Source organism: Gavialis gangeticus, unplaced genomic scaffold (assembly GCF_001723915.1).
Source record: "Gavialis gangeticus isolate Ggan-Ray unplaced genomic scaffold, GavGan_comp1, whole genome shotgun sequence".
NCBI lineage: Eukaryota > Metazoa > Chordata > Crocodylia > Gavialidae > Gavialis > Gavialis gangeticus.
In genome coordinates this window covers 32,491,690-32,505,696 of record NW_017729034.1, presented here as the reverse complement: position 1 = coordinate 32,505,696, position 14,007 = coordinate 32,491,690, and the positions used below count along the sequence as shown (strand labels likewise).

General features: G+C 44.0%; 1 protein-coding gene across 1 annotated transcript in view; it reads left to right on the top strand.

The window, feature by feature from the left end:
* The window catches only part of LTBP1 (latent transforming growth factor beta binding protein 1), a 461,583-nt gene that overhangs the window by 116,980 nt on the left and 330,596 nt on the right, over nucleotides 1-14,007 (top strand). Inside the window, exon 3 of the mRNA XM_019526927.1 lies at nucleotides 5,117-5,292. Coding sequence (XP_019382472.1) covers nucleotides 5,117-5,292 — 176 coding nt within the window. The remainder of the gene's footprint in view (nucleotides 1-5,116; nucleotides 5,293-14,007) is intronic.

The window sequence follows — 14,007 nt, the reverse complement described above, 5'->3', positions numbered from 1 at the left end:
ACATCCTGGGATTTGCTAGAGAAGCATCTATGGCTGCAACATCACATTGATGGCTCATATTCATCTTGTGGCCAGTCATGACACCCAAGTCCCTTTCAGCCATGGTTTCATAGATTTCATAGACATTAGGGCTGGATGGGACCTCGGAAGATTCTCGAGTCCAGCCCCCTGCCTGAAGGGCAGGAAGTCAACTGGGGTCATAGGATCCCAGCAAGATATGTTGCTAGCAAGTGTAGCACTGCCAAGCCTATAAGCATGCTGCGGGATTTTCTTCCCAAGGTGGAATACCTTGCATTTTTCGGAGTTGAAGGCTATCAGGTTTTCGTCCACCCATTTTCCGAGCCTGTCATGGTTGGCCTGGATCCACCATCCTGTCCTCGGGCGTGGACACTTTACTCCAAAGTTTGGTGTCATCAGTGAATTTGGGCAGTCTGCTTCTTATACCAGTGTCCACATCATTAATGAAGATGTTGAAAAGAATAGGCCCAAGGACAGAGCCTTGAGATACCCTACTGGTCACAGCGCAATATGCTGATTTACTTCCGCCAACTACCACTCTCTGGGTCTGACCTCAGAGCCAATTCTCCAGCGAGTGCACTGTGATGTAGCCAAGGCCGCAGTTGGCCAGGTTTTCTATGAGATGATCGTGGGATACCAGATCGAAAGCTTTTTTAAAATGAAGATATATGACATCAATCTCTTCTCGCTTGTCCAGGTGATATGTCACCTGGTCATAGAAGGAGATGAGGTTGGTCAGGCAAGACCTACCCACAACAAACCCATGCTGGCTATCCCTCAGGAAGTTGCTTTCAGGCAGTTTGTTAAGAATGGTCTCTTTGATGATTTTTCCAAGATCTTCCCCAAGATAGAGGTCAGGCTGATGGGTCTGTAGTTCCCTGGATCTACTTTCTTCCCTTTCTTAAAGATAGGCACCACATTGGCCTTTTTCCAATCTTTGGGCACTTCGCCTGAGCACCATGAGTTCTCAAAGATCCGTGCCAGTGGCAGAGCTATGATGCTTGCCGGCTCCTTAAATATCCTGGGGTGTAAGCTGTCTGGGCCAGCTGACTTGAAGGTGTCCAGCCTCCCAAGGTGTTCTTTCACACGGTCTACATTGATGAAGGGTAACAATTCTCCCTCACCCTGGCCGTCCCTTGGGGCTGGTGAAAAAATGACACAAAATACCCATTAAACAGGTTGGCTTTTTTGTGGGTGTCAGTTGTCAGTTGACCCATATGGTTTAGCAGGGGTCCAATAATACCCTTGCTTTTCCTCTGGCTCCCTACATACCTAAAAAAGGACTTTTTATTGTCCTTGATACGTGTAGCCAGTTGGAGTTCAGTTGCAGCCTTGGCTTTCCTGGTTTGCTTCCTACAGGTTCAGACCAGTGCAGAATATTCCTCATTTGGGGTGAATCCAGCCTTGCATCCTTTATAGATCTTTCTTTTTAGACAGAGGAGGTCCACTAGTTCTCTGCAGAGCCAAGGGGGCTGCCTTTTGCTGTCCTTTCTCTGAGACAGGATAGACATTACTTGAGCTTCCAGGATCGCTCCCTTGAGGAGCAACCACTCTTCCTGAACTCCCCTCCCCTTTGGGTCGAGGTCCCCTAGGGCCTCGCCAACAAGCCTCCTGAGGTTGTCAGAGTCAGTTTTCCTGAAATCAAGGACTTCTGCTTTGCTGACTGACTTGCCAGCTTTACGGCAGATGGTGAAGGTGATCAGCTTATGGTTGCTGTCTCCCAGCTTCCCTTCGATCATTAGGTTGCTGATTAAGTCATCCCCTGTTGCCAGTACCAGGTTGAGCAGCGCTTTGCCTCTAGTCGGTCCATAGACTTCTTGAGTCAGATAGAGCTCATCCACACATGAGGAACCTTTGTGACCATTTGGATGTGTCCGAGTGCTCTTCCCATGAGATGTCAGGGTAGTTGAAATCTCCCATGATAACCATGCACCAGGAGTGCACAGCCTCAGCTAGTTACCTGGTGAATTCCTGGTCAAGCTCTTGATCCTGGCTAGGAGGTCTGTAGCAGACTCCCACCATTGTGTCCTCTGTGCCTTGTTCACCATGGATTTTGACCCAGAGAGTCTCCAGTTGTCCCCCCTGGGTGCCAATGTCAGCTTTCCTTGACATAGAGAGCTACCCCCCCCAACCCCTTTTGTCCCCATGCTCTCTCCTGCACAAGGTATAGCTATCTATACTTGTGGCCCAGCCACAGGTGGAGTCCCACCAGGTCTCCATTATCCCTATGATATTGTAATCCTTCTTGTTTAGCAGAAGGGCCAGTTCTTCCTGTTTGTTCCCCAAGATCCTGGCATTGGTGTACAGGCATGTAAGTATTGGGGGCCTTTGCCTTCCCTACGGATTGCTCTGGAACTGGGGTAGAGTGCCTTAGCCTGCTGGATTTACAAAAGCTGCCCAGTGGGCCTTCAGTGCTAGTACACCCCCATCCCCCGGTGGGCTCAGTTTAAAGCCCGGTCGAGCAGGTCAGCAAGCCTGGCTGAGAAGAGCCTCCTCCTCCATGGAGTGAGGTGGAGGCCATCTCTTCCCAACAGCCCACTGCCTCTCTCACCAAAGAGTGAACTGTGATCGTAGACACCAAAACCTTCACGATGACACCAGTGCCACAGTCTTTGGTTGACTACGTTGACCCGTCTCTCCTTTCTCAGCCCATGACCCACAACCGGGAGAGGAAAAGACCACCTTTGCCCCCAGCCCCCTGAGCCCCAGTCCCAGAGTCCTGTAGTCTCTCATGACCTGGCTGGGATTGCTCTGAGCCGTGTTGTTCGTGCTCACGTGGATAAGGAGCATAGGGTAGTGGTCAGAGGGCCAGATAATTTTTGCGATCCTCTCTGCTATGTCCTGAATGCGGGCCCCTGGGAAGTAGCAGACCTCCTGGGCTAGGGGGTTGGGGTGACAGATTGCCTTCTCAGTCTCCCTCAGGGGGAGTCTCCCATGATGACCACTCTGTGTTTCATCTTACGGAGAGTAGGGATGGGTGATCCTCCCTTGCCTGGAGGAGCTGGCATCTCTGCAGTTTCTACTGGGGCTGCAAGAGGTTCATACTTGTTGCAAAGGCCCAGAGGGGAGGGGACCCTGGTGCGGCAGGCCTTGACGCCCTTGACCACCTTGGTCCAACCCCCTGGCTGGACAGTATGGGAGATCCCCAAGTCCTCCCTTGTCCTGGAAGGTGACTTTGGTCTACCCTCCACCTCCAGGGGGTGAAGGGCCTGGCAGTAGGAGTCTATCTTCTGCTCGCCATCCCTGATGGCATGCAGTCTCTGGACTGTATCCGGGAGCTCCTCTGTCTGGCATCCCAGAGACTCCAAAGTGGAGCAAACCTAGCAACGGGAGGTGGCCATGCTCCCGGTCCCAGGAACCTGGAAACATGCCAGGCTGCCCCTGCAGCCAAGAGCCAGAGGCTCCGTCCGCATGGAGCCTGAAACCATGGGTTCCATCTAGGTGGAGGCCTCTGAGGTGCCAGAGGGGGAGGCTGCAGACTCTGAGGGGACCCAAGGGGAGCGGCATGTGCTCATCCGCATCGTGCCACTGGTAGGCTGGCTACTGATGGGACTGCCTTCCCTTGGGCTCACTGGCAGGACCTCAGGCCCTCCCGCTCACCCTCCTGTGCAAACTCCTGTGCTAAACTTGCACACCGGGCCCAAAAGCGCGCCTGTTTGCACATCCTGTTCATAAGGCTCCAGTCGCATGTGGGGCTGGGCGAAATAGGAGCCGGAGGCAGGGGGGGTGACCCTCCTCGGCTCCACTCAGCTGCCTCCCTGCAGCTGGACTATGTTCTCTCCCACCACGGGCCCCTGCTTACCTGTGGGCAGGCTAGGCTCATTGGGGGTCCTGGGGTCTCTTGAGGGGTCCCTGGGCTCATGGGGGCACAACAGGTTTGCACCCATGCGTCTTATGCCAGAGCCAGGACCTGAGTGTGGCTTCTGCCATTGCCAGGCCCTTTTTAAACTATGCACATGCGCAGAAGGGCCCATTGATGCTGTGCCACTCTCAGGGGGCCAGGGGAGTCCCTCCCTGCCACCAAAGGAAGGGACAGATGAGTGCCACCCCACACCCTGTCTCACATGCTGGCAGCCCAGTCATGTGGCTCCCTGGGGGGCTGAGCCAAGTAGGAGCTGAGGGGGTGGTGATCCTCCTCTGCTCCACTCAGCTGCCTCCCTGCAGCTGGACTACATCTCTCCCACCACGGGCCCCTGCTTACCTACAGGCAGGCTAGGCTTTTTGGGGGGTCTTGGGGTCTCTTGGGGGGTCCCTGGGCTCATGGGGGCGCAACAGGCTTGCACCCATACATCTTGCACTGGAGCCGGGACCCAAGTTGTGTAGTGGAAGAAGTCTGCACAATTATAGAGCCTTTGTCAGAGGTGTTCAGCAGCAGAGGAGCAGAAGCAAAATAGGTGGATTGGGGAAGTAAACAAGAGTTACATGGACAGACAGAACTTGTGATGAGAATGAGTGGTATGAGTTAAGGGTAGAGGAGAGAGAAGAGTGGAAGAATTCTACAAAACAGTCAGAGGACTGAGGTGAGGAAGGAGCAGGGAATCTGACTGCAGTGGGGAAGTTAGAGACTTCTTATATCTTTATTGGAAACATTTGATATTAGCCACTGTAGGGAACAAAGAACATGGCATACATGCGATTTGTTTTCTCTGTCCAGTCTGCCAAGTCCTGTGTTCTAACAAAGTTCAGTTCTAATTCAGGGATTTGAGGTGGGAGTATGGCGGGGACAGGGACAGAAGGGGGGCGGGAAGGGAGAGGGCAGTGGCAGATTTCTCTCCTTTTTTTGGAATCTGTTGAATGATATGGATACAGACTTATGAATATGACAAGAGTCTGTACCAACCTGAAAGATCCCCTTTGTATGATAGACTTTGGCTGACAAGACCATAAAAATGCTAAAAGCATGACATGGTAGAATGCATTGAAAAGATGCTTATTTCAGAACTAAAGTCTTTGATGCAGGAGTTTCCCCAGGTTTTATTTTGAGATAATAAAATGGGTATAGAAGCATTATTTATAATTTGTACATTTTACAATTTGCCTTCATGTTTGACTTGTTAATTTATATTCTGTTCCTCTTTCTCTTGTTTCCCTAAAACAGAATGATTCCCCTTTCATCTCAGACGTTGATGATGAATCTTCATCATGGTCAAACACAGGAATATGTGATCAAGCCCAAATATTATCCAGTAAAAAAAGTGATTTCAGGAGAACAATCCACTGAGGGTTCATTGCCTCTAAGAATGGGCCAGGATCAACTTACATCACCTTTCCAGTGTGAGTAAAACTGCAAATAATAGCATTCAGAAAACATAGTTTCAAATCTTGGAAATATTTGGTCTTACATCTGCATGGCACTAACCTGTCAAAACAGATAAAAATCAAAAGAATAGAAAGATAATTTTTCATACAAGCAAGACATCCAAAATTTAGCACAGTTTTCTGTTGAGACAATTTTCCTGGGTAAATTAAAAATTGAACTTGACTCATCGTTGGAATCATCTCTAGGTGGTGGATTCTTTTGAGATAAAAGATACTTTGTGAACACTGTTGGTTTAGGTATAGCATAGTTTAAGTTGACAGATCCTTTCCTTCACTATGATGGACAGAACAACATTCCCTGGAAAGCTGGCAGCCACAATTGCAGCTTCATTGGTGACTTTTTTTCCCTATTTAGTTTATGATGCATTTATCCACTTCTGCATATTAAAGAGACTGTATGAGAATTTCTAGTTTGTATTTATAAAGAAAGATTGTATAGGTGCCCAACTTGTGGTATTGGCTCACATCACATCGTGTGTGGAACTCAAGGACAATCTCTGGCTGAAGGGTGAAGAATGTGATGAATTATGGGTTAGGTATTACAGAGTGTCTGGTGGTTTGATTTGGAGAAAAGTGCCTGGAGTTAAACAACCAGCCACTCAGCTTGGGCAGCTAAAGGCACTTACTTACATTTTGCTTTCAGCAATCTTCTTCTTTTCAATATGTTATGGTGGAGAGAAACAATTTGTGCTGTGAATTTAGTGGAGGAAAAAGGGCCAGGTGCCTTTGCAAGAAACTGAAAAGGTCTTAATGTGGTTTCTGCATAGAAGTGATTGTTTAATTCACTGCTTTGTCAATGCATATAGTATTTGTGTCTTTATATTTAAAAGCAAAAACCTCAAGTACTTTTCCGTGGCTTTTGGCGCACTAACAGTTAGTTAGAATCTCAACCCACACAAGAATAACCACCTGTCAGCATAACACTCAGCAAAATTAAATTAACATCCCCAACTGGTAATTCAAGACAACAACATATACCATCCAAAAACCCGAGTAATTACCATTTTTCCATATGGTTTTTAGTCAGATTGTCAACATCAGGTGATGATTCCTTGTGCAAAAGCCATACCTATAGTTCCTTCAAAGTAATCGTCAATCTACCCTCCCAAACAGACATACCGTATTTTATTGCATACAGCATGTACCTTTTCCCCCCAAAATCCACTCCCCAAAATTGGGATGCATGTATTAACTGGGGAAGCTGATCTTTTTCCCAAGATAGAAGCACTCTGCTTTGATTCCTGCTCCATAGTGCAGCAGCTAAGGGAGTCAATGGGCCAAATTGTTCTTCAGTTCACAGGTGTCAGAAATCGCCTCTCCTTTTTAATAGTTATTCCACTAATCAAGCTAATCTTTTTAGGGGCATTTTGCTGTCTGCTAGGGCTTCTGGTCTCTTCTTGTATTTCACAGATCTTTAGTTCTTTTCAAGATCGTAGGTCCACCCATGGAGACCAGTCTTCAGCAGCAGTTAGGATTTTAGTTAAGCAGGCAAGGGAGAGCGAGTCAGCTGAAGTTTAGGCTCTGTCCCTGCTTTCTGTAGCCAAAGCTCTGGATTTTTGCTTTTTTACTGTAACACCTTTCAAGAACAAGGTCCATATTATATTTGGGGGTGTGTTATATGGAATAAAAAATATGGTATTAGCAATCTCCATCAGTAATGGACCCAGACCTTCCCTGCCAATCAGCCATAAAGATCATGGTCTGCAATCATGTATTTTTTATGCAGTTTTCTTCATCCCTCTGTGACTGATGCTGGTCAAAACTCTAACACGAAAAGACTTCTTTCCCTTTGCTCTCCTTCCCTCAGAATCTTTCTTGCTATCCACAAATTCAGACAATTTGCCTCATATGTGACCATGTTACCTCTAAAATAACAAGACTTCTTCTCAGTGTAGGAGGAACTTGGACCAGCCATTAAGCTGCCACCAAACCAATCTGTTGTCAGATACTATGATGAAGGAAAAGATCTAGTGTTGTATACTATAAGTAGCTCTTTGCAGCAGCTGCCAGCCTTAGCACAAGAGGCCACCTGTCAACACTGTAGCTCTTTTGTTTGTTTCATATTTGCTTCATTTGTTATAGGTGTTTTGTAAATTAGGACATGAACACATGAACAAGTTATTGCAAGGTAATTGAGGGTAATGGGAATTTAAAAGATCTATTCAGCCCATCAGTGAGTTGTCTGTTGGAGAAACAACATTCATCTTCAGAGTTGGTTGAAAAGTCTCTGGTTCTAGTAAGCTTGGAAGGCAAGTAATCAAAACATGCGCTATGGCTTGACATGTTCAGTCATGACATATATTTGGTTTTGTGGACAGTGCACTGGGTTATCTCTCAGTATAGGTAGGCTCTATTCTTGGGTCTGTTGTTGACCTGCTCCGTATTTGTAAAACAAAGATAATGATATTGACTTCCTTTCTAAAGCCATTTGAGCTTGACTAATAAGAGCTCTATATAAGAGCTCCACCAAAGAGTTTGTCTAGCCTGCAGCAGCTGTATCCTGGCTGGGATGGGCCCAAGCACACCTTGTGTACCCATGTCTGCAGGCCTATTCCTAACCTGGAAATATGCCTGTGAAGATGCTTGGAGACATTTATCTGAGGCTGCTCTTGAGTCCTTGGTCTCTGGCATGCTTGAGAGGGGAGACTGGGGACAGGCCTGGTTTGGCCCTGTTGGTATGTGGCTGGGCTTGAAGTGAGATTACAGGTTTTTGTAGGTAAGGTGTGCTGAGTCCCATTTTATCAGGAAACACTACTGCCATTGTGGAGAAACCCACAGCGGCCATGTATATGACTTACGGATCCAGTTTGATTTCTAAAATCTAGAGACTTTTGGAGTGTATTCTCGGCACAGAAAACAGTTGCTGCTTTTAAAATCTGAAATTTTAGAGGAAAATATTTTTTTATTGATTGCTGCAATTTAGTTGAGTAGTTACGTTTTGTAGAAATAAAATAAGATGGAACAGTAATACTAGCTAGATGGAAGCATTCAGCTGAGCAAGAAGGGAAAGATGATATCTGATACCTGCTATAGTATAGAACAAGGCTTTATTGCTAACTTTATAATCAAATCAAAACTTTAAAGATAAAGGTTTTAAGTCAGATCTTTTTTTCTCTCTTTCTACCTTGCCTTAAATAATTTTTAAAAAGATTAATTGAAATAGTAGCCAATACTAATTTAGCAATAAACTGGTTAGAGTGCTAGGCAAAGGATCCTATAAAGTTAAAAAAAATTGCATAATTTCTGCATTCCTTTCATTTTAAAACACAGCCACCTGTTACTTTGATTCAAAGTCAGTAAATGTGTGAAGGATAGTATAAATCTTTTGATTTAGTCTGTGTGTTATATATCTCCTTCTTGTGTCATATAAATGTTCTTTCCCAATTAGTTTGACCACATGAATAATGTCTACCTTTCAACTTAGGTTTCTCCTGATGGGTTACACATTCACCAAGAAGCAGTTTGAGATTCTGACCAGGTTGCATTCAGCAAAAGCCACATCTCTTCTACCCACATACGCCATGTAAATTACGTTAAATGGCTTGATGAAATTTAAGTATCTGTTTCTTTTCTGAAATCTTACATTGTTATTCTATATTATTAGCAGGAAAAGTTTCCAAACTATGTACGATCTTGATAATTGTCAGATTGGAGAATAATGAGGGAAGCCAAAACTTCTGTTTCATGTGTTAGTTTATTTTAGATACAATTTCCGGCAAAAGTGTGTCCAGTTTTTTTCTTTGACATTTTGCAGCACACATTTTTTAAAAATGACAGTTGTCTTACTTGCATTTTAATGGCTTAAAAGTGCTTTTTTGAGATTAACCAATTTAAAAATATTTATTTTCATTTGTGACATCCTATTCTAAGCTTTTCATCTCTGGAAACTAGACTTGCATTACTTTGTAGCATTTCAAACAAAGGGTGTGACACATAGTCAGCTAATGGACCCTTTTGTTAAAAACAAGCACATTCTGCCTGATCTTTATTTACAAGTTAAAATATTTGTAGTTTTGAAATGTCAGACTCCTGCATTATTATTTATTAACTCCTTAAGTAGTTCCATTCCTGCACTATTAGCATCTGAGGCTGAGGAGTTTATATGTTTTACAAGTAGTAGTTCCTCACAGTAAAAATCACCACAGTCTAAGGATAAATCATTTGAAGGCTATATATAACATCTTGCTACTCTCTTTCAGTACCTTAGTAATTTCACTCCTGTGTCTCTTTCAGCTCCTGGCATTTCTTGATGGAATTCTTGAAAATTTAAATATAATTACAGGGTGTGGCCATCCTCTAGTATGCAGAAAAGTGCACTAGACTCTGGGTTACATTAACCAAAGAGAAAAAGAGCACTGTGCGCTCATGATCAGGAGAGTGCAGGTGATTGTGGTACGTAGAAGACATTAAGGCAGAACGAAGCAAAACACTTCAGTCCCATGGCTGAGCAAAAGGAGCAGTCTAAAGTGGGGTATTCCATGAAAACTCAAGTGAAACTAGTCAATATATAGGCTATCGGGTTGTGGAAATCCATTGTTTAATGAAAAATAGATGGAAAATGGATAAGCCATATACTGGGTTTCCTGGCAGTAGTGCAAGGCAGGGGAGGCATCATAAAATGGAGCCTGTCTTTTCAAGTTTTTTATTCATGGTTAATTTAACAGAGACAAAGGAACTGTAATCCCCTCAACATATAATATTATAATATACTGATAATATATAATAAAATATTATCAGTAAGTCTCCTTCTATACTCATACTAAGAACCATGCACAAGCCACTGTGCCGATAAATTTTATTAGTAAAGATACATTTTTGTTTGTGAAGATAAAGAATGCTAAAATGTATATAGTAAATGATGAGGGAAAGTTCAATCAAATGCAGAACCAAGATACAAGGATATTGGTGGTCAGCGTAAGCTGACGTAACAGTCACAATGATCTGAAAGGAATGAGGTCTTGGTGCAGTTACTAGGCTTTGGATGCAACAGAGAGCAGTTTCATGAGTACAGTTTTATCAGGTACAGTTGATATAACTAGGTGATGTAAAACAGACTCACAGGACACACAGGATAAATCTGGCTATAAAATATGGATACTTGAATTTTACCCATGCTTCTGAGTGTGAACTCTAGTTAGCAGTTACTGCAGAGCAGCAGATTGTCTGGTCTGAGTGTGGGGAAGGGAGAACTATGGAAGTTTCCTGCCACACTGTAACCAAAAATACATATAGGAAAATAATCACAAGTACACAGTAAAGAAAGGAAAAGGAATTGGTATCATTCATAGATTTTTGAAGATATTATACTAATTCTCTAATTAATATTACATCTAGCTTTAGTATTTTGGCTTTTTTTGAGCTAAACTGTATTCTTTTTTTAAAGATACCGTAGGCATTGTAAGGCTTTATTATGATAATTCTGCATAAGGGAAAGTATGCCTATGCAAAATATAAGAGGTCAAAAACCTATTTTAGAAAGTCAGGGTGGTATGTGTCAGATATCTTAGCCTTTCTTTTTTCAGTACAAAATCCTGTTTGCAAGCTGATGTTGCAGGCTGCCCAAATAGTAGATAAAGTATACTCCTCAATTATAAATACTTAAAAACAAATCAAAACAAAAACTATACAACAGAAAGACAATGCATATCAGGAAATATTTATATTTTTAACCAAGCAGTTGACAGCTATGGCAATAGTTGAAATACATTTCAGAAATTCTGTGAGTAGTTTTCATTCTTTGATGTGAAGGGGAGAGATTTGGGGCCAGATCCCAATCCACCTGTTAGGCATTGAAATGTGATCCTAGTCCACCCTGTTTGCATCCCTGAAAAGCTGTTAATACAAAAGCTGGGTAGGCCCTCCTCCTCCTCATTGCTTTTTTGAAACTCAGTGCTATGGCTAAGATAACAGCATGTTGCAAAAATAGATGCATTAATTGTTTTTCAGTGGCTTGAGGAGGGAAGAATAGATTAAGAGGAAGTTAATTTAGGTGTCGAATAGGTGGAGTGGGATCTGTCCATATAAGCTGAAACTGTTTCAAGATCAGATCCAATCCTGGTACACCTTTGGGCTAAATACAGACACCTTTGGGGAGGTTTAACCTTTGGGGAGGTTAAATTGAGTTCAAAATGGCCACCTGATTTAAACTTAGCTTGTCCCAGTGCCATCCTTACACTTACAGACCCGGTCTCAGTGATCGGCAATCAGTCTAAACCTGTAACTGTACAGAATTTCCATGCACACAAACTGATCTAACAGTTGCACAGGGGTGGGAAGGATAGGGGTGTAGGCTTGCTGGAGAGTTGGAAGGCTAATAGTAGCCCCTGATCCCACCCAATTCTTCCTATGGACCCCATGAGCTACCCTGATCCCACCAGACACTCTTGGATCCTAGCAAAATCCTGTGGTTTACACCTGTCCCCTCCACACTTGCAGGTCGCACCTGCCCTCCCCCACCTGCGGGTTGCATCTGCCCCCCACCACACAGGTTGTACCTGCCCCCCACAACTGTCATGAGTCACACTTCCCCACCATCCACTGGTGGACCCCCACTCCCCTCCAGTCTGCTGAACCCCTAACTCCCCTGCTAGCTACCCCATCCTGACTTACCTGATATCGAGCAGCCATTTTGAACCAAGTTAACCTCCTCCTAATGCCCCTGAATATCATTATTTAGACTTGAAGACAAATCTGTCTTCAGGTCAGGCTGACTTGGGAAGTGGCAGGGAAATGTGACAAGAAAGAACCTTGAAGATGTCCGAGGAGCAGAATTACCCTCTTTTTTTCTGAGGCTTGTGCCTCTGTTGGCAAACATGTAATTCATTGGCTGCTGGGATTCCTGGTTTGGTGAACCACATTTAGTTCATCAGACTAGCACTTGGAGTAACAAGGGGCAAATTATTCTTTGTAGTTAGTTGGCAGCTTTCATTGGAGAGTGGGTAGAAGAAAAACTGGGTAAGTTATGGATTATGGGGCAAGGAAGGGCACTTCTAACATTTCCGTTTCTCTTTGAGGTTTGCTATCAGAGGAGCATATACAGCTGTTTTGGGGTTTTGGCTTCATTAAGGTTGGATACTGTTGCTGGAGGTTGTGATCTTTGGGCCAGCTTTCATAAAATGATTAAGCTATACATAGATTTAAAAGGAGCCATGCTGAGTATTTTTCAAGCAGTTCATAAGCATTTCCTGGTAGAACACTGCCCCTGTATCTCTGAGCTAGAGGTATTTGGCTTCTCTGCCCAGTTTCAGAGCCTGGATTTATTGAGTAGTTCAAGGAGTGAAGTAAGCGTCTTTTTAGTGATTACAGCTGGGTTTTGAACCTTGCTCAAACTTTTCTGGGTCTATTTTTAAAATTTTGAATTGCATTGTAGAATTATACGTCTTCTGAATGCCTTGCCAGTAGTGACCAAAATTCAGTGAGCTCTCAAGGATGTGATACTAGCATTTAAAATTTGTTAGATGTGAAATGCTGGGTTTTCTGCTACTGCTAAGACTGAATCAGATGGTCCATCTCTCATTATTTATAAAAGCTTTTTTCTGTAACTGTAACTAATACAGTTAGCCCTGTAGACCAAATGAAGTATATGCTGTAGTGGTGAAGGTGTGTAATAATTCATGATGGAGATTTTGTTGTAGTTTCACATAGCAGGGTTTGTTTTGGGGGTTTTTTTTAACACCTTTGTCTATAAAACTTCTCAGAAGTTACATTTAAAACCATACCTGAAAATAACATTATTTAGATTGCAAAAGTAGGAAGCATAAAGAAATGTCAGGTTTAAGACTGTCCGTGCAGCCTTAACTCAGCCCCTTTGTCATATGCATTATACTGTCCCTTATTCTGCAACTGATTGTCATCAGATGGAGTCCCTGAGCTTTGTGCTTGGGTCATGCTGATTGCTGCAGAAGCCTACTCTGTTGCTTGTTGCTTGCCTTTTTGGTTGCTATGGAGGATCGCCCTTCAGCCTCTTTGGGAGGTTGGGGTTTGATATAATTTGATTGCTGCAGACCAGAAAAGCTTAGCCTGTTGCAGTCTGCCGCTTATTGGGAAGCCTGTTGGAGCTGCTGGGAGTGAGCACCTTGATTCCTTGTGGTAGCATCTCAGCAGTGGCTGAAAGCTGCCAGTTACCCGACCTGTGGTCTTGAATCAAGGCTTGACTAATGCATTCTGGTTTATTTTGTGATTCTGGTTATGCCATTTAAGTTCACTTGTAAGTTAACCTATCCTATTATTCTTGTTTTGTAAATAAAGTGTAAATAGTTAAATCAGTTAAGTGTTAGATCTTCTTGGGACCATGGGCTGCTCTGTGGGGAGCAGGGGCCGGCTGGAAAGTAAATTGGTGCTGGCCAGAAGCCCTGTCCCACTCTCATCACTCCATCCTTGATATTTGGGCAGGGATGGCAACTATTGGGCCGCCACCCGGGTTACACTTTCATGGGTCATGTTCACTGTTTGGTGTGATAAAATTATTTTCAACCAAGAAAAAGAATTCATAGAATCATAGAAGTAGAGTCAGAAGGGACCTTGTAGATCTTCAAGTCCGACCCCCTGCCTGGGCAGGAGAAAAGACTGGACTCAAATAAGTCCAGCCAGGTAGGCATCAAGCCTCTTCTTAAAGACCCCCAGGGTAGGAGCCAGCACCACTTCCCTTGGAAGTTGGTTCCAGCTCCTAGC